At 42.0% G+C, this 25,638-nt stretch overlaps 1 protein-coding gene and 1 pseudogene across 7 annotated transcripts in view; both read left to right on the plus strand.

Annotated features, from left to right (window-relative positions):
* Positions 1 to 16,609: 16,609 nt before the first annotated feature.
* The window catches only part of Eml6 (EMAP like 6), a 460,853-nt gene continuing 451,824 nt past the window's right edge, over positions 16,610 to 25,638 (plus strand). For all 7 annotated transcript variants that reach the window (XM_045147997.1, XM_045147999.1, XM_045147998.1 and 4 more), the window contains exon 1: positions 16,610 to 16,816. In XM_045147997.1, the coding sequence (XP_045003932.1) occupies positions 16,620 to 16,816 (197 nt within the window). In that variant the 5' untranslated portion in view covers positions 16,610 to 16,619. The remainder of the gene's footprint in view (positions 16,817 to 25,638) is intronic.
* Positions 20,121 to 20,530, plus strand: LOC105944810 (annotated as a pseudogene).

Raw genomic sequence — 25,638 nt, forward strand, 5'->3', positions numbered from 1 at the left:
TTGAGGTATGATTTCAATCTGAGTTCTGATTTTCTTGATGCTTCCTGGAATTTGTTCTTCCATTTGATCAAGACTTCATTAAGCTTAATCATCTGGTGGTTGAGATCTTCCATTTCTTGATTCGCCTTCAATTTATTCATATCTCTTTGGAGGTTCTAACATTTTTCTTCAATCAAGTTAAGCCTGTCAAAAAAGCTTAACACTCTAGGAGATGATTCGGTCAATTTCACTGATAGGATTGTTGTTTCTTTGATGGTGTGCTTCCAGTTAGTGATTTTTTTTTTTTTTTTTTTTTGATCAGGATCTCAAACCAAATCTCAGTGGAACACACACACACACACCAGCAAAGTACAAGTGGGACTAGCTGGGAAAAAGAAAGGGTTTAGTGGGAGGGATAAATAATAGGAAACAATAAAAAAATAGGTTTTCGGAATAGAGAGATTGCTTAGTGGTTAAAGCACTTGTTTGCAAGGCCTGACAGCCTTGGTTTGATTTCCCCAGTACCCACGTAGAGCCAGATCCACAAGGAGGCACATGTGTCTAGAGTTTGTTTGCAGTAGCAGAAGGCCCTGGAGTGCCCATTCTTTCTCTCTCTCATTGCAAACAAATAAATAAAACTTTTTGAAAAAATATTAGGTATTAAGCAAACTTAAAATTGTTCTCCCCATCTACCTTGTCAAACATGCCTTCATAACAACTGGACATACATTTTCAAACACATTAATACTTGGGCTTGCTCTGTGTTCCATACCAGATGAAGAGAAATAGCTTCTGCCTCTTACTTTCCCCTCCCATCCCACCTCACCCTTTTCATACCACAGAGGCCTCATGCACAAACACATGGGCACTCACCCCAAATGTTCAGGCTCCAAGTCATACTCTTAACCTCACATATGCCTATCTCTTCAGGTCATCTCTAACCTAGACAATCACATTCCAGCAGAGTAGGCCCAAAAGATGGCTCTGAAAGTGAGCTTAGGATCATTTGTGCAGGCCATTCCAGAGTCTCTGTTACATAAAAAGACTGAGTATGGGGTCTGGTAAACTGGCTTGATGGAATCTTTGTTCCATAAAGAAAAAGAAAAAGAAAATGTTGCTTTATATATATTTTACCATTCAATCTTTACTACCCAATGAGGTAGGTATTCTTATGCTCATTTTTATCAACAAAGGAACTGAGGCTCAGAGAGATTATATACATCACTCTAAACCAAAAGAATATGTCATGGAAAACTCAGGATTACAATTAGACATTCTAGCTCCAGAGTCCCTTTTCCTAATCAGGAAGGGTTTCTCCTGCACACAATATCATGATAGTGCCTTTGTATGGTATTAATTCCTCCTAAACCAGGAGTCAGGTATTATGCTTCTGAATATGAAATAGAGTGGCTATTATGTACTCTTCTTATTTTAAATGATCACATGAGCCTCTTTTGTAGGACTCTGTCCTCTTGGCATGACAAAGCAATTGCCATCTTGATTTTTTTTTTCTTTTTTCTTTTTAGGTAAGGTCTCCCTCTAGCTCAGGCTGACTGGGAATTCACTATGCAGTCTCAGGGTAGTCTCAAACTCATGGTAATCCTCCTACCTCTGCCTCCTGAGTTCTGGGGTTAAAATTGTGCACTGCCTGTCACCCATAAGCTTAGGTGTCCTGAATGCTACATTCCCAGTTGATGGAGATTGGGAATTAATGCCTCCTGGAGGCAGTGCATTGTTGGGGGTGGGCTTATGGGTATTATAGCCAATTTCCCCTTGCCAGTGTTTGGCATACTCTCCTGTTGCTCTTGTCCACCTGATATTTGTGAGGAGGTGATGTCCATCCTGTGATCATGCTGTCACTTTTCTCAGTCATCATGGACCTTCCTCTTGAGTCTATAAGCCAAAATAAATCTTTATTTGCACAAGAAAAAAAAAAAAGTGTGCACTGCCATGCATGGCCCCTCCCTCCCTCTGTCCCTCCCTCTTTCTTTCTTTCTTTCTTTCTTTCTTTCTTTCTTTCTTTCTTTCTTTCTTTCTTTCTTTCTTTCAGCAATAAAACCATAATTACCTCCCTCCACTCCCACTACCTCCTCAAAAATCCATCCGTCATTGAGCCCCCTTCCCCTTCCAATTAGTGTCTCTTTTATTTAATTTTTAAAAAATATTTTATTTTTATTTAGTTGACAGAGAAAGAGGAAGAGAGAGAGAGAGATTATATAAATGAGGCCTCTGTGGTATGAAAGGGTGAGGTGGGATGGGAGGGGAAAGTAGGAGGCAGAAGCCATTTCTCTTCATCTGGTATGGAACTCAGAGCAAGCTCAAGAGAGAGAGAGAGGGCCACATGCACCCTCTTGTGCATCTGACTAATGTGGGTCCTGGGGAATCAAACCTGGGTCCTTTGGCTTTGTAGGCAAATGCCTTAACAGATAAGCCATCCCTCCAGTCCACAATACATGTTTTTTTATTTTTTGTTTTTGGGTTTTCAAGGTAGGGTCTCACTCTAGCTTAGGCTGACCTGGAATTCACTATGTAGTCTCAGGGTGGCCTCCAACTCATGGTGATCCTCCAACTTCTGCCTCCTGAGTGCTAGGATTAAAGGCATAGGCCACCATGCCTGGCTAAGTGTCTCTTTTATTTTGATGTCATCATCTTTTCCTCATATTATGAAGATCTTATGTAGGTAGTTTAGGCACTGTTAGGTCATGAATATCAAGGCCATTTTGTGTTTGGAAAATTGCAGAGTATGCAGTCCTACCCTTCCTTTGACTCTTATATTCTTTCTACCACCTCTTCTGCAATGGACCCTGACTTTGTGTGATAGACCTTTCTCAGTGCTGAATACTTCACTATCACTTTTCAGCACTGTGGTGAGTTTTGAGTCACCCCAGTGGTCACTGCCATCTGAAAAGGAAAGCTTCTCTAACCAAAAGTAAGAGTAGCATTAATATATACAGGCATGAACATTTTAAAAAGTGCTTATTGGGCAGTTTGGAGGGAAAATATATACATTCAGCTAAACAGCAGGTGTTGCTTCCCTAGGGCTTATGACCACCTCAGCCATAGGCTTTTGACTAGGTTTTCAGTACCAGGTATATATTGTGGGAGCAGCAGTCAGTTTTTTGGGGGTAGGCAATGCTTCTGGGCATGATGTCTTTAACAGTGGCTCTTACAATCTTTTCACCCTCTCTTCTGCAAAATTATCTGAGCTGTGGTGAATGGATTTTAAGTCTACTTCACTGATAAGCTCTTAAGAGCCTATGGATCTCTTCTTTGGTATATGTTGATTATCCTAAGTGTCTATCTCCACCCTGGTGCTGATTGTCCTGTTCACCATGAAGCAACACTCTTGCTCATGTCCCCTGTGGTTTTAGTTGTGGCTTGGCTGAAGTGTGAGGGGTAGTTTATCGCCTTGGGTCTCCCTACATTCTGAAAAAAGAACAAATTCTCCAATGGAGAGTGAAGTCAGCATAGCTAAAATGGGATAAGCATTATTAGTTTAGGGAGAATTTGATGTATGTAGCCCCTCTTTTAGCCAAAGACTAGTGGGAGCTTGAAATTGGAGAGCATATTTGTTTCCATAGGATTCTGACCTGGTTCCCAATTTCAGATATGGGAACTGAGCAGATCTCTTAGCCAATCCGAAAGCTATTAGTTACCCACCAAGGCTGTGTGCCACTATTGCACTGGTGTGTACATCCTGTCAGGGTGCTTGCTTCTGAGTAGCACAGATCTCTGGTTGCTCTCACCATTGCTCCCCCAGTAGCTCATGTAGAGCTTTTCAGCACTAGATGGTCTAACTGTCTGGGGTCTCTTTCTCTTCTGGATTCTAGCCAGGTTTCTCCATGGTCAGCAGTATATGATGTCTTTAGCAATAGAGTCATACCTTTTTTCTTAGGTGGGAAATCAAGTGTTTTGACAGAAGCCTGTCTTGATTTGGGAACCTCATAGGTCTCTCTGGTCAATAGCTTATTGTAGGGATCAACCAATTCCTGGTACTGGGAGTTACAGGCCAGAGACAAAAAAAAAATTTTTAAGGTTAGTCTTTATCCCACCCTCTCTAAGGCCTTTCTTTTCAGGTGCTCCCCACTTACACTTGTTTAAGATTATATCTTTTAGTTTATCTTCAAGGATAAATGTATATATCATACCAGTTTACTATGGATTTAATTTTGTGTCCCCCCCATCCTCCTTCCCTCCCCCCCAAGTCCTTCCATCCTTATTGTCTGGGCCTTGAGTTACCTATCAGGCATGTCAGGAACTTGAGCTGGTCCAGATTAGAAACAGCAGATGACTGACACTATGCAGTGTTTGTCTTTCTGTGATTGTGTGAGTTCACTGAGTATGATCTGTTCCGAGTCTGTCCATTTTTCTACATACTTCATTGTATTGTTTTAATAACTGCTGGGTATAATTCCATTGAACAAATGTACTACTACTTTGCTATCCATTCATCCAATGATGGGCACTTGGGTTGATTCCAGTTCTTAGGAATCTCTATATTGATTTCCATAGCGGTTGTATAAGTTGTTTACATTCCCACTAACACTGAATGATGGTTCCTCTTTCTCCACATCCTCTTCCAGCATTTGTTGTTTTTTTGATTTTTATTGACAGCTTCCATATTTACAGACAATAAACCATGATAGTTCCCTCCTCCACTTTCCCCTTCACAAATCCACACTCCATCATATCCCCTTTCTCCCTTCATTAGTCTCTCTTGTTTTGATGTCATCATCTTTTCCTCCTATTATTAAGGTCTTGTGAAGGTAGTGTGAGGTCATGATTACCAAAGCCAATTTCTGTCTGGATGATTGTATTGTAAGCAGTCCTATCCTTTCTTAGGCTCTTACATTCTTTCCACCACCTCTTTAGCAATGAGCCTTGAGACTTGAAAGGTGTGATAAGGATATATCTGTGCTGAACACTCCATCACATCTTCTCAGCACTATCATGCCTTTTTGGTCATCCCAGTGGTCACCGCCACCTGAAAAGAGAAGCTTCTCTAAGCAAAAGTGAAAGCAGCATTAACATATGGGTATTAATGTTAAGTAAAGTATTTACAAGGCAGTATGGTGGGCATAATATATGTTGTTTGACTTTTTAATGATTGCCATTCTTTCTGGAGTAAGATGGAATGTCGTAGTTGCTTTAATTTGCATTTTCCTGATGGTTAGGGATGCTGAACATTTTCTTTTTTAATAAGAATTTTTAATTAATTTGACAGAAAAAGAGGGGGAGAGAGAGAGAGACAGGCAGAGAGAGAATGAGCGTGTTGGGGCTTCCAGCCACTGCAAACAAACTCCAGGCACATGTGACCCCTTGTGCATCTGGCCAAAGTGGGTCCTGGGGATTCGAACCTGGATCCTTTGGTGTTGCAGGCAAACGCATTAACCACTAAGCAACCCCTCCAGCCCATGAACATTTTCTTAAGGTTATGTTAGCCATCTGTATTTCTTTCTATGAGAACTTGCTTTTCACTTCTGTACCCCATTTTTAGAGTGGGTTGTTTGATTTTCTTTTATTGTTTAGTATTTTCAGTTCTTTGTAGATTCTAGATATTAAGCCTCTTCCAGTGGTATAGCTAGTGATAATTTTCTCCCATTCTGTGGGTAATCTATTGGCTTTGCTTATAGAAGGATGTTTGTGCAAAAGCTTTTTAGCTTCCTGAGATCACATTGGTTGAGTGATTGATTAATTTCCTGGGCTACTGAGGTTTTATTCAGGAAGTCTTTCCCCACTCCTATATCATGGAGAGTTCTTCCTATTTTTTAAAATTCCGGTAGGAGAAGAGCTTCTGATATTATATTTAGGTCTTTAACCCATTTGAACTTGATTTTTGTTTATGGTGAGATGACTGGCTCTAGTTTTATTTTTTCTACATGTGATTATCCAATTTTCCCAGCACCATTTGTTGAAGATGCTGTCTTTTCTCCAGTCTATGTTATTGGAACCTTTGTCAAAGATCAAGTAGTTGTATCTACTTGACCTAAGTTCTGGGACTTCAATTCTGTTCCATTGGTCTATATTTCTATTTTTATGTCAGTATTATGCTGTTTTTATTACAATGGCTTTGTAATATAGCTTTAGATTGGGTATGGTGATACCTCCAGAGGTGTTTCTTTTAATGAGGATATGTTTGGATATTTGAGGACTGCTGCCATTCCATATAAATCTTGAAATTATTTTTTTTATCTGTGAAGAATGATGCTGGAATTTTTATTGGTATTGCATTAAATCTGTATATTGTTTTTGATAAAAATGCCATCTTCACAATAATAGTTGTACCTATCTAAGAGCATGGAAGGTCTTTCCATCTTCTCAAGTCGTCCTCAATTTCTTTCTTGAGTTTTTAAAATATGTTTTATTTATTTATTTGAGAGAGAAAAAAAGAGGGATGGATGGAGGGAGGGAGAAAGAGAGAGAGACAGAGACAGAGACAGAGAGAGACAGAGAGAGAATGGGAGTGCCAGGGTCCCCATATACTGCAAACGAAAGCGTGCACCTCCTTGTGTGTCTGGCTTACGTGGGTCCTGGGGTATAGAATCAGGGTCCTTTGGCTTTGCAGGCAAATGCCTTAACTACTAAGCCATCTTCTCCAGCCCTTTCTTGAGTTTTTTTTTTTTTAATGTTTTCATTATATAGGTGTTTCACATCATTGGTTAGTGTTATTCCAAAGTATTTAAGTTTTTTGTTGCTATTGAAAATGGGATCACCTCACTGATTTCTTTCTTTGTATATGTGTCCTTTGCATATAGAAAGGCTATTGATTTTTGTGTCTTGATTTTATATCCTGCCACAGAGGAAATCCCAGTGTGGCTTCCTCTTCTACATGCCTTCTTAACTAATGTGATCCACCAGGGAGTATGGGACACTTAGAAAATAACTGATAAACCAGAGAATATTATAGTGCAATATTCAAAAGTAGCACAGTAGTCTGGCTGTGGAGGTGCACACAGGTAAGCTACTTGAAATGATAATAAGGAAACTGAGCAATAGAGAGGCAGTGTTTAATGCCTAAGTTACTGGGCCAATGAGACTGTTTTCACCTGAGAGGAAGATAGGGCCAGGGAGATGGCTAAGTAGGTAGGAGTGCTTGCTGTGCAATCATGAGGACCTGAACTCATTCCGTGATGCCCATGTAAAAAGCTGGGTATGGCTGCTCCCACCTATAACTCATCTAGGCAGGCAGAGAAAGAAGAATCACTGGGGCTACTGTTCAGCCAATCTCACCAAAAAATAGCAAGCTCCAGATTCAGTAAGACTCTGTCTTAAGGAAACATAGCAGAAGAGCAATAGAGGACACAGGATATCCTCCTTTGGCCTCTGCATGTGTGTGTGTTCATATACATGCAGCTACATACACATGTGTAAATAACATACACAGAACACATACTATACCATACACACACCCAAAAATTAATTTTCAAAAGAGGAAGTTAATTCAGCAGGGATTTCAGGGCTGGTATGGGTTTTTGTGGCTTTGTTAAGCCCATGAGGTAGGAGAGTTCTTGGAGGTTTAAGTGAGTTAGACCAGCACATAAATTAGGTTTGCAAAGTGTAAAAACAAAATAAGAGGAAATGAGGAAAGAAAAAGTCCATTAAAGGGCCTGTCTAGGCTACTCAAAAGCGAATGTGGCAATATTTGTGTGGAGCTGAGGTCCTAGATTAAAAATTGACAAAAAATCCAAATGCTATGCCTATGAGCTTCTGGAAGGCCTTAAAGCCAGAACAAGAGTTCACCAAAGGGGTGGAAGAGGTACAGATGATTCCCACTATACCTGATGCTCTGGAGGAAGAACTCATTGAATGGGAACCATGTCAACTACTTCCCTAATGGAATGCCCATTGTTTCTTGGGGACTGACCAGAGGCTCCATGGTGAATGGCATTGGACCCCTACTAATGTGCAGAATATTTGGATTTAGATGGATGCTGGAGCCAGATGTGCCTTGGCTCTTAGCAGCCTTTAGGAATATCAGGGGCAATGGATCTCAGTAGATGGGTATGCAGATAGGGCAATGCAGATGAAAAGAACTAAACTTTTTTCAGGGTAGAAGTGGGCCATTATCCCCATCCACCAGCATGCTAGGACATTCCTGACACTGGGATTTTATCAATAACCTTATGTCTGCTAGGTGTATCTTTCCCCACCTATGCAGGGTGCCTTCTGAGTTTAAACTCTCTAACTGATGTTTTCCTGGTTCTCCTTCCACCCTCCCAGGTGAGAGGGGAATCCTCTTCTGGCTTGGGAGCTTTCCTGCTTTTATTCTCCTTTACCTCAACTCTCTTTCCTAATAAATATTTCATATTTATTCTCCATGTCAGCATCTTACAATTCTTTGCTAATCACAAACAAGAACTTGAAAGGCATTGGTATGGTGGCGTAGAGGGTTCATTGGAGAATCCTAATCCTACACAGAGCTCTCTCCCACAACACTATGACTACCCATGCAAGACTTCACAATATTGACACATCCGCATTCTGTCATAGAAGGAGTGGGATGGCTAATGAAGCTCATGAGCCTCCTCTCTTTTCTGAGGCTATATGAAGAGTTAAAAATTTCTTGGGGGAGGGTGACTTTTAATAATGTAGTTGTCTGTAATTGCCCATGCTGCTGCAAGTAATCCTAATTAGACTCATTGGCTTATTAGGCTATGCTTGTGTGGAATCTCCTCTTTGGCTTGTCATTGCCCTCTTTGTTTGGGATGAATAGAAATACAATCCCAAGGAAAGGTAAGAGTCTTCTATAGTAGAAGAATTAAGGTGTCTCCAGGTATTCTTTCAGTCCAGAATCCTGATTCTTATTGGAAACTAATTTTCTATTCAGTATAAATTTGAATATTGTTGTAGAGCAACCTGAAGGCAACATTAAATTACCAGTACTGATCAGGAATAATAAGATTATTAAGCACATATCCAATAACAAGTTTGCTGCATATTAAAAAAAGTTAAAACACAAAACAACACCCTTTCCCTACTCCCTTTGGTTTGTGTATATGGATTATGTATGGTGTGGATTGTGGATGTATAGTGTATGCATGTACATGTGCAGATATGTTTGCCTCATGCATACCCGTGGAGGTCACAAGAGAACATTGAATGTCCTTCTCTACCACTCTTTTGTTGTTTCCTTGAGATAGAGTCTCTCACTGAATTCGGAGCTGCCACTTTTTCAGTCAGATTGGCTGAAGTGTGAGCCCCAGCAATTCTTGTAGCCCCATACATGACTAGGATTACTGACATATGCATTGCCATTTCCAGATGTTTACATGGGTTTTGGGGATTGAACTCAGGCTATCTCAGCTCTTCCTGGCCCTCATGCTTGTGCAGCAAGTGTTCTTACCTGCTGAACCATTTCCCCAGCCCCAAATAACATCTTCTATATGAAGCATTTGTTTATTTTATTAGCATATAATGAAGAAACTTAATAGTTAAGAAAGGACTAGCCAGGCATGGTGGTGCATGCCTTTAATCCCAGCACTTGGGAGGCAGAGATAGGAGGATCACCTTAAGTTGGAGGCCAGCCTGAGGCTACATAGTGAGTTTCTGGTTCGCCTGGGCTAGAGGGAGACCCTGTCTTGAAAAAAAGAAAAGAAAAGAAAAGTAAAAAAACGCTTGTTTGTAAAGCCTGCAAGCTAGATTCAATTCCCAAACTACTACATAAAGCAGGATGAGCATTTGTTTGCAACAAAAAGAGACAGTAGCAGATTCAGTAGCAAATTCATACACACACATGCAAATAAATAAGTTGCTTAATTAAACAACAGGTGTGCTGGTGCACATCTGTTATCCCAGCACTCAGAAAATGCTCTACAATGATGGCTAAATGGGAAAAAACAGGGCTAGGGATATAGTTCAGTTGATATATGCTTGCCTAGCATTTACAAGGTCCTGGGTTCAATTCCCAGTTCCCCATAAACCAAGCATGATGGCTCATGACTGTAATACCATCACTTGGGAAGTAGCTGCAGGAGGATTAGAAGTTCAAGGTCATCCTCAGCTATATATTAAGTTGAAGGATAGCCCGGGATACATAAGACCCTATATCACTAAAAGAGAGAAACAATCATAAATTGTTTTTCAAAACCCTGGAAAAAGTAATAATGCAAATAATGTGTTTCTTGGTACAGATTATAGAGGAGGCACTTAATGAGTTCACAGGGCCACTTAGGAAGAAAGCATAATGACACTAGATTCAGTGGCTCCGATCTAACAATTCCTATTTTAATTGAGATAAAATATTTAAAGTGGTCTGGAAGTAAAGCATGTTGTTATTAGTTATATGAATCATGCAAGTGTTTCAATGCTGACTTTATTAGAACAGAACATAGTATAGTAGCAAAAAGAGAATTATTACCAAATTGAAGTCTGGATTAAGAAATATCCAATTATATGCTGAAGTCATAAATGCTTATGTATTACAAATTGATCTTCAGGTGAATTTAGACCTTACATGCAGCCCCAGATGCAGTCCCAGTTACAGTTTTGTTGGCTGGTTTGAAATGTGTGTGTGTGTGTGGGAGTGTGTTCAAGTGTGTATGCACTTATGTACAAAGGACCACCTCAGGTGTCTTTATTTAGGTACAGTCCATCTTTTTGTTGTTGTTGTTGAAATGATGAACTTACCAATTGTTGTATTCAGCTTCATGTTGCTGGAATTAACATCCAAACAGATACAGTTTATATGGAGGAAGGAATTTATTTCAGGCTTACTGATCCAAGGGAAGTTCCATCAATTGCAGAAGAAGCTGGCTCCCTTTCATAGATCCAAGTAGAACAAAACCACTAACAGCCAGCAAATACCAAAAACAGCAAGGAGGCACAGGCAGAGCTCAAACTGCTCTATCACATCTTTGGGCTGAAAATCTGATTCACCTTCAAACACCTTAGGCTCTACTCCAGGATCTGCCCCCCAGTGACATCTCTTCCAGTCACATGGCTGGAGATCCAAGCTATAAGCTTAATTTTAACAAAACATCTAAGTCTATGGGACCATATATTTACAGTATTATATTCAAGCTACCACACTAGTAGGCAAGATTAGCTGTCCAGCAAGTCCTAGGGATCTATCTGTCTCTACCTCCCTAGTTCTGGGATTACAAGTATGGGCCACCATACCTAGGTTTTTTTTTTTTTTTAACATGGGTTCTTGGGATTGAACTCAGTTCTTATGCTTTCATGCATTTTAAACATTTTATTTCTTGACTTATCTCCTCAGACCTGTGTGTTTGTTTTATGAGACAGGGTTTTACTATGTAGCCAAGGTTGGCCTTGCACTCATAGCCCTCCAGCTTCAGTCTCCTAAGCACAGAGACGATATGTAACCAGGTACTTCTAGGCTTGGCCTAGATAACTTACAGTTGAAAGACAGCCTTAAAAAATACTTTATTTAGTTATTTGCAAGCACAGAGATATAGACACAGGAAGAAGTGGGTGCACCAGGACCTCTAGCCACTGCAAACAAACTCCAGATGCATGTGCCAACTTGTGCATCTGGTTTATGTGGGTACTGGGGTATTGAACCTTGGTTGTTAGGCTTTATAGGCCTTACCACCATTAAAGCTGAGCCAACTATTTTGCATTGGAACAATGGGAAAGATGCACTGAGGGTAAAACCCAAACCATGGAAGGCTCAAGCTAGTAAGAATACCAGTTCTTTTGAAAGGAGGATGCTTGAAGGAAGACTGGTGAAGAATTAGTCTGATTTTCAAGATCAAGCTTTATTCCCCATCCCACCCCCAGATTCACAAATTTGGCTATGCTACCCACCTGTTACTGCTTTTAGAAACATAAGAAATACTAGAAAGAGAGTCATGAAATGCTTATGGTCCAAAGAGCAACTAAGATGCAGCCATATGAAGCAGGGTTAAAATCTCTGAATGGAGAACCAGTAAAGCAATTGTATGGAGCTACAAAGATGAACCTTGGGTTGCAATGGAGATCCAAGGAATATGGAGATGCCAGGATGGTGGGATGGCTGCCATGTAGAATTGCTGGCTCAAGATGGAGTTTGTCCCAGGCTGTGGGCAGCCCAGCTGGAGGGGCAGAATTGGAACCTCACAGTCTTTGTCAATGGTTACGGATATCAGACTTGGAACTGCATATGTTTGAGGTTTGCCTGTTGGTTATTTGATCTTGCATTGGTCCAGTGAATGTGTCCTTATTATGCCTTCTTTTTACAACGGGAGCCTTTCCTCTTTGCTATTATATGTTGGAAGTATGTTAACTTGTGTTTTTACAGGGCTCACTATTAAGAGACTGTCTTGAATCTCAGGTAGACTTTGGACTTTTAAAAAATTATTAATTTATTGCTGGGTGTGGTAGTGCACACCTTTAATCCCAGCACTCAGGAAGCAAAGGTAGGAGGATTGCTGTGAGTTTGAGGCCACCTTGAAACTACATAGTGAATTCCAGGTCAGTCTGGGCTAGAGTGAGACCCTACCTTGAAAAATTGGGGTCATTAGGCTCTGCAGACAAACACCTTTACTGTTGAGCCATCTCTCCAGCCCAATTTTGGACTTTTGAACAGTGTTTAAATTGGTAAAAACTATGGATACATACTTCTGAAATTGGACTGAGTGTGATTTGTATTGTGAGATGGTAATAAGTCTATGGGGCCAGTGGAGCAATATGGTCATTTTGAATATAATGTCCCCATAGCCTTGGGTGCTTGTAATTAAGTTTCCTACTTAGTGCCTACACAGTAAAGCATTTGGTATGTGCGTGTGCGAGTGTGAGTGTGTGTGTGGGGGGGTGGAGCCCTGTTGGAGGAAGTGTGTTACCAGGGGTTGAGTTCAGTTCTGTGTGTGTTCAAAGTCATCTCATGGTTGTTGCCACTTTCTGTGTTGTCTCTCTGCTATGGATGTATTACGAAGTAAGCATCTTCTTGCACTATGATGACGCTTCCCTTAGAATCTGTAAGCCTAAAATAAACCCTTTCCTCATATTACCTATTTCTTGTCAGGTGTTTATCCCAGCAACAAGAAGGTAACTGTAACAGGTTGCATTTGTAACTGGGAGATCCAACTTCTCCAAATTATTTAACAATCTATGGCAATACAGTACTCATTAGCTTTAGTAAAGATAATTTAGAAAATAACATATTCTGTTCATGTTTATTTTGTTAGACAATGCCGTTCAACATTCTTCCATATACATATATAGTGCTCCTTTTCTGTGCTACTGCCACTGTCTCTAATCTAGTAGTACTTCAACTACTTCCTCAGGCCTCTAATAGCTCATGATTTGGTCACTACTCTTTTTTTGTTGTTCTTGTTGTTGTTTCGTTTTGTTTTTCAAGGTAGAGTTTCACTCAAACCCATATGCAATCTCAGTTTTAAGGCTTATAGTCCCACCCCCTTGCATGAATTTTATTTTGCATTAAATTCAGTATTTCTTTTTTTGTTGAAGTAGGGTCTCATTCTAGCCCAGGCTTACCTGGAATTAGTCTCAGGCTGGCCTTGAACTTGCAGCAATCCTCCTATCTCAGCCTCCCAAGAGCTGTGAACTCAGCATTTTCTAAATCAATCTCTCTATATTTTTCCACCTACCCCCTTTTTTTTAAATTCCACAGGATCAGCTAGAATGCTCTTTCAGTTTACCTTTTCTTATCTCACTTCTATTTCTTTATTGAAACTTCTCCTGACTTACTATCTCTATGTGACTTATTTTTTACTGGCATGGTACTATTTTCCATCTATATTTTTTAATATCTCTATGGTTTGATGGTGTCTCACAGAATTACTATGTTAAAAATTTAATCCCCTGATTCATATGTTAATAATATCTAGAAGTAGAATTTTGAGAATTTTAGAATTAGATAAGGTCATGAAAGTGGGCCCACCATGATGACAGTGGCTTTATTTGAAGGGAAACTCGAGTTAGCGTGTATGCCTTGTGATGCCTTTGGCTACGTCATAACATGCGATAAGAAAATTTCTCAACAGGTGCTGGGTTCCAAGGTTTTGGTCTCCTAACCTCTGTAATCATAAACCCAATCAATTTTTCTTTAAAAATTATCCACTATAGTTGGAAGTGATGGAGCACACCTTTAATTCTAGCACTCCGGAAGCAGAGGTAGGAGGACTGATGTGAGTTAAGAGGTCAGAATGGTACTACATAGTGAATTCCAGGTCAATATGGGCTAGAGTGAGACCCTACCTTGAAAAAACAAAAACAAAAACAAAAACAAAAATTTACCCACTCTTGGGCATTTTATTATTGGGATAGAAAGCAGACTGGAAAAGCTTCAAACCTTTTATGGCCATGTTTTTGTTTTTGGTAGAGTCCTTATTACCTGAAACAATGTCACCTCATATATTTTCAGATATTTGTTTTCTTAGAAAAGATGAAACGAGTTCATATCCTCTTCATTGCTCCAGGCAACTCTGGTCAGAGGTTCTATAAAAGCTTGAGGTAGATAAAGAAACTCCATCCTGAGCACGAAAAGGAAGGGTCAAAGGTCCAACTATCAATCTTTTGCAGCCATTGGGATTTTAAAATCTCTTTCCAAAGGTTGGCTGCGGCTTCCAGATGAAAATAGGCGACTTCCACACACAGTGTTGTCACAATTTACCTCAGTTTTAGAAGGGCCACTAGCTTCTGTGTTTAAGGACCAGTTGGTTGTTCATGGCCTTCCTGCTTCAGGAATTTTGTTATCTTTAAAATACACTCCTCTCATTTAGGAAGCAGGTCACAGGAAGTCGCTCTTTACCCTGTGTAGGATAGGGACCACATGCCTTACATTTTTCTTAAACTTGACACCATTGCGCTTGAATAAATTAAAGTTAATCAGAAGGCAGAGCACACTGAAGTACGGAACAGATTAGAGCCTGAGTCAATTGCTGCATTAAGGGGAGATACAGCAACCTTCCGTGCATGGCGTAGGGTCTTCTTCAAGAGAGATGTGGAGACTGTGCTCCACCTACACGTATCCTTTCCACATAGATGCGCGCCCGTCAGCCACAGACGGTCCACTTGGGTCACTGTGAAACGCCAGGGCAGGTTAGCCCTAGTCTCTTGGTAAGCAGCAGTCCCCACTTAGGAGAACCTGCCGCAAACTCGATTGGCACCAGCACCACGGCCCTGAGGGAGCATAGAATCCTGGGATTTGTGGTACTCTCTACGGGCTCTTCCGCGCGGGCTGGGCATAAAGGACTACATCTCCCAGGATGCACCGGGGGAAGGCGGGCGTTGCTGTTTCCAAGCGCCGCGTTCTTGCCTAGTAACCTGTCGCCTGGGTTCCCGAAAGCCAAGGGGTGGCCCCGCCCCCGAGCACCGGCTGGAGGAAGAGCTCGCCTCCTGCTCGCCCCAGGGACGGAGCCCATCCCCGGTGCGTGAGGCGTTAGGGGAGGGTAGGTGCAGGATTTCTCTTGCTCGCAAGTGCGGGATCCCCGAGGCGCTGGTGGCACCCTCCGGCAGCAAAGGTTAGAGGCGGAGATAGCGGGGATGCTCCGAGGAGAGGCTGGATCCGGGTGGGAGTGCAGGGATCCGCAGAGACTGCGGAGCCGGCCCGTTGTCCCTCGGGGCCGGCGCCCATAGTGCGAGTGTGTGGGGCGTCACTGTCCCCTTAGTCCTACAAGAGACTCCACCCCGAGCCACGCTAAGGCAGGACCCGGGCGTCTCGGATTCCCGGGATCCCGTTGCTAGTGCAGACCTCCCCCCCCCCCCCCAGGGAGAGGGACACAGTTTTTTTTTTTTTTTTTTTTTTTTTTGTCACTTGTTATTCCATTTCTTCTGGACTGGGCGCGTTTGTAGGTAGCACTGTCCTCCAATTGCCTAATAACTGGTTTCCTCTGATTCAGAAAATCTTTTCTGACGCTTACGATTGGAGTTGCTGATTAGGGAGAGCTGCTAAGTTTTTTCTTAAAAAAAATTTCTTTTATGACCATTGCATATTTGTTCTGGCTTCCTGGGAAACAGCAGATGTTTTCTCAAACCAGCCCCTACTAACCCGAGGCGTTTCGGGCATATTTCCTATGTATTATTTATGTGAATTTGGAGGGAGAAATGTGGAGTAGTTGACAAAAATAAAACTTGTTTAGTTTGGGGATCATCTTCTTGGGCTAGGCGACTTATGCAAACATTCTGTTTCTTCCTCGCTCTAGCATCCTGGATGTAGACTGTCAGTTTCGGATCTAAGGATGGTGGCGGCAAAGCTCACTTGGGCTGCCGGTCACATCAGCCCTGTGACAGAATAAATCCTGCTGCCTGCCGCGAAAGCCCCGGCTCTCCGCAAACTTAGCGAGCGAACTGGGTGATCTGTGTGTGGATATGCAGATGAGCGATTTAAAGGCCGGCTGACCGCCACTACTCTCTGGCGCGCCGAAGCCCGCCGGTGCAGCGAGGCGCGCGCGGGTGCCGGCGCCCCCCACGCCGCCTCGCCCCGGGGAGGGAGCCCGGCGCCTGGCGGGGTCTGGCTGCGGCGCGCCGGCAGCGGCTCGTCTCCAGCAGCGGCGGATGATGGTGGCGGCCGGCGTGCGGGGCTGTGCCTGTGCGTCGCCGCGAAGATCAGCGCCCCGCGCGGAGCACTGAGTCCTTGCGGGTCCGCAGCAGCCCGAGCCCGTGCGAGGACAGGCCGGGAGTGCCGCGGCCGAGGACCCGCACGGCCCGGCGGCCGTGGCGCGTAGTGTCGGCTTATCATGGCGGATCGGACAGCTCCCGGCTGCCAGCTCCGGCTGGAGTGGGTGTATGGGTACCGGGGTCACCAGTGCCGCAACAACCTGTACTACACGGCCGGCAAGGAGGTGGTCTACTTTGTGGCTGGGGTTGGGGTGGTATACAACACCCGCGAGCACAGCCAAAAATTCTTCTTGGGACACAACGACGACATCATCAGGTACGCGGGTGGTGAACTGGGGCGGTGGGAAGAAGATCTTGGAGGTGGAGGATGCTAGGGTGGTGGGAAGAATGACCCTCTGGGTTCTCCAGGGTCAGGCCCGAGAGCCCCTGGGAATCAAGAATTGTTCCTGGAAGAAACACTGCTGATCCTAGGACTAGGGCAGAAATGGGAGTGGGCGCAGGTGGAGAGGGAGTGGTATCTCTTCTCTGTCCTTCCAGAAGTGTTTTAAATCACTACAGAGTTAAGTGTTCGGGTGCTTTTGTTGTTCTTTCCTGCTACAAGTGGAAGGACCCGGTGACTATCCAACACTTCTCCTTCCTTGTTAGCTCACTAGGTAGATGGTAGGGCCATATGTAGGTCTTTGGAGGATTTTTTTAATCGAAATTTTTTTTTACTATAAGTAGTTACAGTGGAATCCTCATCTCAGATGCTTTGGACCTGGGGCATTTTTTTGCAGTAGGTGGCGAGTGTTTTCTCTAATATTTCATTCAGCAATGTTTCAATGCCATAAACATTTATACATTAAATTGGTGCTTCCGGAACATCTTGAGATTTTAAAAGGCTGCTGGACCTCACAATCTTACCAGCCAGCCCACCGAATGCTGAACATTGAGTAGTGGATGGTCCAGTGGATGAATCTTCATTTTCAGGACTCTCCTTATTTAATGGAGGGGATCATATTTGGCTCTTGGTCCTAGCCCCTCATCTGTACTAGATACCCTTCCCCCCAGCTCTTGACAGCATCTCCTGTGGCCAGACAAGGTGTGGTCTAGATGCTGTTCAAAGGGAATCCTTTCCTGACTGTGGCAGTTAAGGACCATCTCTATGATAGGGGAATCTCTGCTTACAGAGAAAATGATTTGATGAGGATAGACTGCAGCCGACAGAGACCATATTTGTGCCTTCCACATGTATGTTTCTTTGATGCAGAGCAAATTCCATCTGTTTCAGAATATTGCCACTGTTGCTCTAAATTTGCAACTCACAACAAAATAAGTGATCGAGTGGTATGTTGTAATGGTCCCGATTTCTCAGTGGGAAGAATGGTTTATAAGATTAGCTTCTCCAGTTAGTGTTTATTATAGCCTAGACCCCTTTTTCTTTTTGATCAGATGATGAAACATTGTTAGAAATAAAAATAGTTAAAAATACAGGAAGATACATGCATATTTATGATCTTGACTGTTTTTTTCCCCTGTTTAGTTTTTTTTTTTTTTTTTTGAAACAGTCTCACACTTGTAGCCCAGGTTGGGTTGCAGCACACTGTGGAGCCCAGGCTATCCTCAAACTTATAGAACTCCTCCTGCCTCAGTCTCCCAAAGCTGGGGTTACAGGTGTGAACCACCATGCCCAACTTTGACCTTGATTTTAGAAGATTTTGAGTACTGGGAGCTCTAATGTTCTCAAGATTTGGTGGGGTGAACATGAAAAACTTTTTTTATGTCACATAGGATAAAACCTCCTTTCCTGCCTGATTTGGTACTGGTTGTGATTGGTGCATCCTTCCTTAGTTCAGTCCTGCACATCTTGTAGAATTTGCCTCGCTGATTATTAAAGACACAGGTGCAAATGATTAATAGTGACTCATGAAAAGGTTTGTATGCTAAAAATTTAAAGCCATTATGTTTTTGCTCTGTCTTAATGCAGTGCTTTCCATTACAACATCAACATAAAATGTAATCCTTTGGAGGAAGGGAGAAAGTGGCAATTAAACAGAATATTTCCAGGGGTTAACTAACCTTAAAATTGATAGTTCACTGAACTTCTTTGGGGGCTTGAATTCTTAATCCTGATTCTTTCTCTTAAAGGGAAAACAGTTAATGCACTGTTGAAACTAAAGGTGAGAAAAGGGTGGAGTTGCAATAAACCATTGTTATGACAAGCAACTGGGCTGTGATGATATCTGGCTTGGGTGGTTAAAGAAACACCTCAGATTTGAAGAAAAGGTGAATGAAGTTATTTCTATAACTGGGTTTCCAGGGAACCTTAGTTAATTGATCATAAGGAGAAAATCCAGTTTATCTTCTACTCTGTTCATTGAGATAGTTATCTCTTTATGATGAACACTGACATAACAATAAGCCTGAGTTTACATTCTCCATGATGTTTGGTTGTTAAGTATGTGCAGGTGAGCAGAGTCATCTAACATCGACACATATCTTTGCATGTAGAAATAAAATGAATCCCATTGGATTAAAAAAAATAAAAACCTCAGATCTTTATGTAGTTAAGAACTGTACAATTGGAATGTGTGTGCTATAATTTTGCTTTATCATACATATATAAGCATCTTTTTCTTGTGAAGTCAGGGCAGTGCCACAATGCCAATCCTACCTTTATTATACATTTCAACTCACCTCTCTATACCCTAGGATACTATTGTTTTTCTGCTTGAAATACTGATTTGTCATTGAATGAGGAGTGTCATAACATCTAAGGTTTAAGGCAAATATCTTTTGCTTGTTCTTAGGGTCTTTACATGAATACTAAAACTTCTAATTCTTGATTCCACCACATGGGATAGTGCAATTGTCCACTTGGTCCTTCACTCTTGATGGGTATACTGATGTGCATAAATTTCATAATGTTTAATTTTTGTGCACCTTTGCCTATGATATTAGCTACAAAGCAGCTCAACAAACATTGATAACATACTCCATTTTATAAAACCGTGTTCTCTCTGGGATCATAATGAACCTTAATGATGTAGAATTGGCAGAGCTTAGCATATGTGTTCTCTGGCTTTGACAGGCTATGTATTTAAGTCAGACTTCTTAAAATGTTGGTGTGTGAGGCATAATGTGATTTATTGGAAATGGAGGCTTAGTTTTCAAGAATAATTGTCTTGCCTTCCAATGTAGATAACAGATTAGAGAATGATGCCCTATTTAAGCCTTGATAGTATTGTGATGAGAAAAGTCAATGCCTATCTATGAGTGGTGTCTGCTATTGGGCTAACAAGAACACTCAAACCAAAGCTTGAAGGCAAGGGCAGTAAGTGACAGGGACTGGAGTAATTAATAACTTGTGGCAGAAGAATATAAGATAGAAGAGAATATGTGAAAAAAATTAGCACATTTTCTTTCTACTACCTTCCCTCTGTTTGTGCAGGATACCGTTACTTCTGGATAGGTCCCTGTTGCCATTTTATTCTCCTTTATTTATCTGGCTCTCTATTGCAGTGGAAGGTTTTTTTTTTTTTGTTTTTGTTTTTGTTTTAATCTGCATGGCTGTTTTAAGGGAAAAAAGGCACTGATTTTGATATAACAAACATATTGGGAAGGTGGCGCTCGGGGCCGCCATGGCGGAGGTGCAGCAGCTCCGCGTGCAGGAAGCCGTGGATGCCATGGTGAAGAACATGGAGCGAGAGAACATCTGGAAGATGCATGTTCCAGTGCAGCGCTGGCTGCTGTGAAGACAACCAGGCATCCATGCAGCAGGTGCACCAGTGCATCAAGTCCTGCCATGCGCCTCTGGCTCAGGCCCAGGCCTTGGTGACCAGTGAGCTGGCAAAGTTCCAGGACCGGCTGGCCTGGTGTACCATGCACTTCAGTGACAAAGCCAGAGACGCCATGGATTCAGGGAACAAGGAGCTGCAGGTAAAATGGCAGCTGGACAGCTGTGTGGCCAAGTGTGTGGATGACCACATGCACCTTATCCCAACGATGACCAAGAAAGATGAAGGAGTCTCTCTCATCCATTGAGAAATAAACAGCTTTGCCAATAACCATTGGAACTGAGGGCAGGAATCTGTTTTAAAAGAAGGGAAACGTTGTCTTTTAAACCAAGATTATGAGTAGGGAAACCCACAATGGCAACAAATGAAGCAGCTCATTGGTCTTTGAACACTGGTTTCTGTATGTTTTGATCCTAGGAAGTGAAATGGGAAAATAGTGCTAAATGTTGGATCAGAGGTTGCACACACGCATGTTTAGACCCTAAATTTCATGTGGCAAGTGCTTGTCCCTAACACTAGAGACTGCCCTCATACCAACCCAGAGACCACGATCCTGGATTCTCTGACTGCACAGACACCAACGGGGTGGCAATTTCCTCCACCTGGCCTATGATTTAGAGAAATTGGAGGAGGAGTGTGTCTGTTGCCAACCAGTTTACCAAAAGCATCACCACACCATTTTGTATAAGCTATAAAACAAAACTTAGGGAAAAGGAGCCAGGCATGGTGACACACACCTTTAATTCCAGCACTCAGGAGGCAGAGGTCAGAGGATCGCTGTGAGTTCAAGACCACTCTGAGACTACATAGTAAATTCCAGGTCAGCCTGAGCTAGAGTGAAACCATACCTTCCAAGAAAAAAAGGGGAGGAGTCTAGATCTTAATTCCATTGAGTAAGTATATTGAAAGGTTCCTTGTGTTTATCTTTTTCTGGTCAGTTCTTCCATGACATCTTTCAATCTGGAGATCCCTGAAAAAGCATGGTAATGTCACACTGAGGGTGGAAAACAGCTTTCTTCACTAGCTTATAGGGCCTGGAGACTTTCTGCAATAGAATGACAGAATAACCTTGCAATGTCATTTTCCCCCTGAAGAGAAAAGGGGTTTGGTTGTGAGATACACACATCAGAGACCCCAGATTCCAGGAATAAACAGTAAAATAAGAACTGTTGGCAAATTGGGAAGTATTGCACTTGGGAAAAAATAAATAAATAAAGGCCTAAACACCCAGCATTATGGAGCCCCCTGAATTAACAGCTTTTGGAAGTAATCCTCTGACAACCAGAAGGCCAAAACAGTACACACCTTAAGCTAAGAAAAGCTGGGACTGCTATAAAACCAAAAGGAGGCACACAAATCCCTCTGCCAAGTAACATTTTTGCCTGGGGTCATTGCACCATGCAGTGTTCCTGCCCCCAGCATGGCACCTTATCTTTTGAATGAGCACCATGTTGTCTTTTTTTTTTTTTTTTCCTTAACCAACTTCTTACTTGAAATGGTGATACAGCTAGTGGATTTGCTGTGTCAAAGCTGTAGTCTATTTTCCTAGTGTTTTGGTTTTTAAATAAAGTTTCATTATCTCTAAAAAAAAAAAAAAAAATACAGGAAGAACACTGCCATCTACTGGAGGCATTCAGTGAGTGACTTCTCCTGGCCTTATTTGTAAAACAGGGGTTCCACTTTCTAAATTTTGGAGTTGTTGGAAGTAGTAGAAATAGTGTATGCAAAGGGGTTAGTTGTGGGCCTGACACTTATTTGGTGCTCAATAAGTATTGGTAGTAACAGAAGTAGTTAAGAATGTACACAAAGCAGTTTGTCATTGTTCCTGGGCAAGAGTCCAGACTCCTTAGCTTTTCCATTCTCTTGGGCTTTAATTTAACCATTATATCCTCTTTTTCCGTTTAAAATTGTAATTATTTGCTTCTCATTTGCCACATCATTATTTGTCCGTGTCTCTTACTGGAATTTAAAAAATATTTTATATTTATTTATTTATGAGAGACAGAGAGAGAGTGAGGGAGAGAATGAGTGGGCCAGGACCTCTAGCCACTGCAAACGAATTCCAGATGTATGTGCCACCATGTGCACCTGGCTTATGTGGGTTCTGGGGAATTGAACCTGGGTCTACATAGTGAATTCCAGGTCAGCCTGAGCTAGAGGGAGACCCTACCTCAAACAACAAAAAAACAAAAACAAGAACCATGTTTTTATCCACACCCTGCAAAGCCTGTCAGTTTCAGTCTTACCCTGCCATGAGAACTTTTACCATCTGCAAACAAAAGTTGCTAAGTACTCCTCTGGTTTTATAGTGGTATTTATTTAGTGCTATTCTTTCATTCCAAACACCTTTATCTGTAAGAGTAAATGAGTTCTTTGATGTTGAGAATGAACCTTAACATAGGTAGAACTAACATTTCCGTGTGAGTCCGTGTGTCCAGATTTACCAACTCCATACTTTCTCCTAAACTGTGAGGGAGGTAGTGTAGCTGACCTCAGCTTGTGGTGGGGCAGCTGAGGCTCAGAGGATTCAGGATCTTGTTAATGGTCACCTGCAAGCAGGCTATAGAATGGGAGTTGGAACCAGTTTGGTCTGGTTCAGTATTTTCTAAACTCTTGATTTTCTTAGTTACTGTGTTTCCTACCACTGTATGTATTAAAAACTAAAGCTCAGAAAACTTTTTCTCTCTGTAAGTACATTTATTATTGACTGGTCTATATATCCTGTTTTTTTTTTTTTTTCTTGATTTTTCGAGAGAGGGTTTCACTCTGGCTCAGGCTGACCTGGAATTCACTATGTAGTCTAAGGTGGCCCAAACTCTTGGTGATCCTCCTGACTCTCAAGTGCTGGAATTAAAGGCGTGTGCCACCACGCCTGGCTTAAATCCTGTGTTTTATTCAAGCATACTTGAAGCAGATTGCTAGAGCTCAGTCTAGACATAGAATCATGTTCATATTCAGAGTTTTGAAACAATGATCTGAAATCATCACCTACTGAAAATGTTTAATTAAAAATTTTTAAATGTCTAAATTGTGATAGGCTAAAATAATGTAATGCAAGTACTATTAAAGTTGCTGAATTTGAAGGGACTAGTCTAATAGCTGTGGTGGGCTTTGGAGTAAAGGATCACATAAAGGCCTGGAGATGTGATTATATATTTTTTGAGTCCCTTGATCAGTATGAGTAAGAGAACCATGGAGATATCTAGTAAGAATTAAATCCTGGGCAGGGGATGTAGTTCAGTGGTAGAGTACTGGTGTGTACAAGGCTTTGAGTTCAGTCCTTAGCACCACACATACAGGAGAGGAGGAGAAGGAGGAAGAAGAGAAAGAAGAAATAAATCTAGACACTATCCCCCCCGCCCCCCCCTGACAGGAAGTCATTTTGTTCACTAGCAAGAGCATGAAGCAAAAGTGCTTTTTTTTTTTCCAGACAAGGTTTCTGTATATAGTTATAGTTACCTTCAAGTTTCTGGGAAAAAGTACCTGACCAAAAGCAACTGATGAGAGAAAAGGTTTTATTTTGACTTACAGAATCAAGGGGAAGCTTCATGATGACAGGAAAAGATGGTTGAGCAGAGGCTGGATATCACAATCTTGCCATAGCAGGTGAAAAATAGCAGCAAGAAGGTGAGCTCTGACAAAGAAGAACTGGCTGTAAAACTCTTAATCTTGCCCCTACCAAAACACCTCTAGCAAGGCTCCATCTTCCAAACTGCCATGAGCTAGGAAGCAAGCATTTAACATACATGAGCTTACTGTGGCTGGGGGGTTAGGGGGGATCTGATACAAACTACCACAGTAGTGTAGGCTGGCCTGGAATTTGCCTCAATCTGTGGTGCTGGGGTTACCACACTCAGCTTCAATTTGGTTTGCTTTGCTCCTTTTATGTGTGTATAGTGATCCTTCTGTTTCTACCCCCTTCAATATGGGGGTTTTAGGTGGGCATGGCCATATCCAGCTTCTTACATGAGTGCTGGGGATTTAATCTGGGGCCTTATGCTTACAGAGTAAGTGCTCTTACCCTCCTGAACCATTTCCTCAGCTCCCTGAAAAACTTTTGAGGAGAGCTTATGGTCTGTTTATAAGTAGCCTTATTGTTTTTCATATTAATAACCTGTAGACTATTTGGTGATTTTTACTCTAAAATCTTTAAGATCCAGCTCTTATTCTTTCTTCTTTCTTTCTTTCTTTCTTTCTTTTTTTTTTTTTTTTTTTTTGGTTTTTCGAGGTAGGGTCTCACTCTGGTCCAGGCTGACCTGGAATTCACTATGTAGTCTCAGGGTGGCCTTGAACTCACAGCGATCCTCCTACCTCTGCCTCCCGAGTGCTGGGATTAAAGGCGTGTGCCACCACGCCCGGTGAACTCTTATTCTTTCTTATTCATCAAAATTCACATCTAATATGCGCCAGGACCATGGAGCATGGATTGGTAAAGGTGCTGAAGCATATTACTGGGGTGGAGACCAGAAGCAAATGGCAAAAACAAGGTGGATGTAGTTAGTGCTAAGTGCTAAGTAGAGAAAAGGGGATCTGGGCTGGGTGAGGACAGGAGAGTGACCTTAGATAAGGTCTCCAGAGACGTTCTCTGGGCATTTCACCTGGGACCTAAAGGGTGCAAAGGGGCAGGTAGGTACCAGATGTGGTGGCAGAGGAAAGAGATAAGGCACCAGAGTGAGAAAGATCTTAGAGTGCCCAGAATTCTAGTGTAGATATCCAGAGAGAGACAAGGTGACCATAATCCTCAACCAGGTCACCAATGCCTCATGGGTTTTGGTACCATATGTCCTAGATTTCCCAGGACAGTCACAAATATTCCATTTAGTTATTGTCATAAGTATACTTTTCCTTGTCACACCATCAATCTCAATTTTTAATTCAGAAATGTGGCTACATTTTAATTTGAAAACTATAGTAGGTCACTGCTTAAAAACATTGCACTGAATGATACCATCCTATATGGAACAAAATCAGCCCCACCAACATCAATGTCCTTCAGACAGGTAGGTTACTCTGTAGTACAGGAAAACCTATCCATGGCAGGATCTGTAAGCAGGGCTATTCCAGTGGCTGTCTTTTCCCCTAGAACCTGGATCTGAACATCTTTGTAATACAGAGACATTTTTGTCACAAGGCAGGGAAAAGGAAGCTGCAGGGAAGCTTCCTTTTGACTTATGTCTCTTCCTCTGGAGCTGACTTGGCCCCAGTAGAATTGACCTGTCTGAGAACTCACCCTTTAGCCCATGGACCATACCTTCTCAGCAGCCAGACTTCCTTTGTAGGTTGACTTGAGTTTTTCATATGTGGATTAGTCTTAGATGTATTTAAAGTTTTGAGAGCAAACAGTTCTCATATATTGGGCTAA

The sequence above is a fragment of the Jaculus jaculus genome, chromosome 4 (assembly GCF_020740685.1).
Source record: "Jaculus jaculus isolate mJacJac1 chromosome 4, mJacJac1.mat.Y.cur, whole genome shotgun sequence".
In the NCBI taxonomy this organism is placed as follows: Eukaryota; Metazoa; Chordata; class Mammalia; order Rodentia; family Dipodidae; genus Jaculus; species Jaculus jaculus.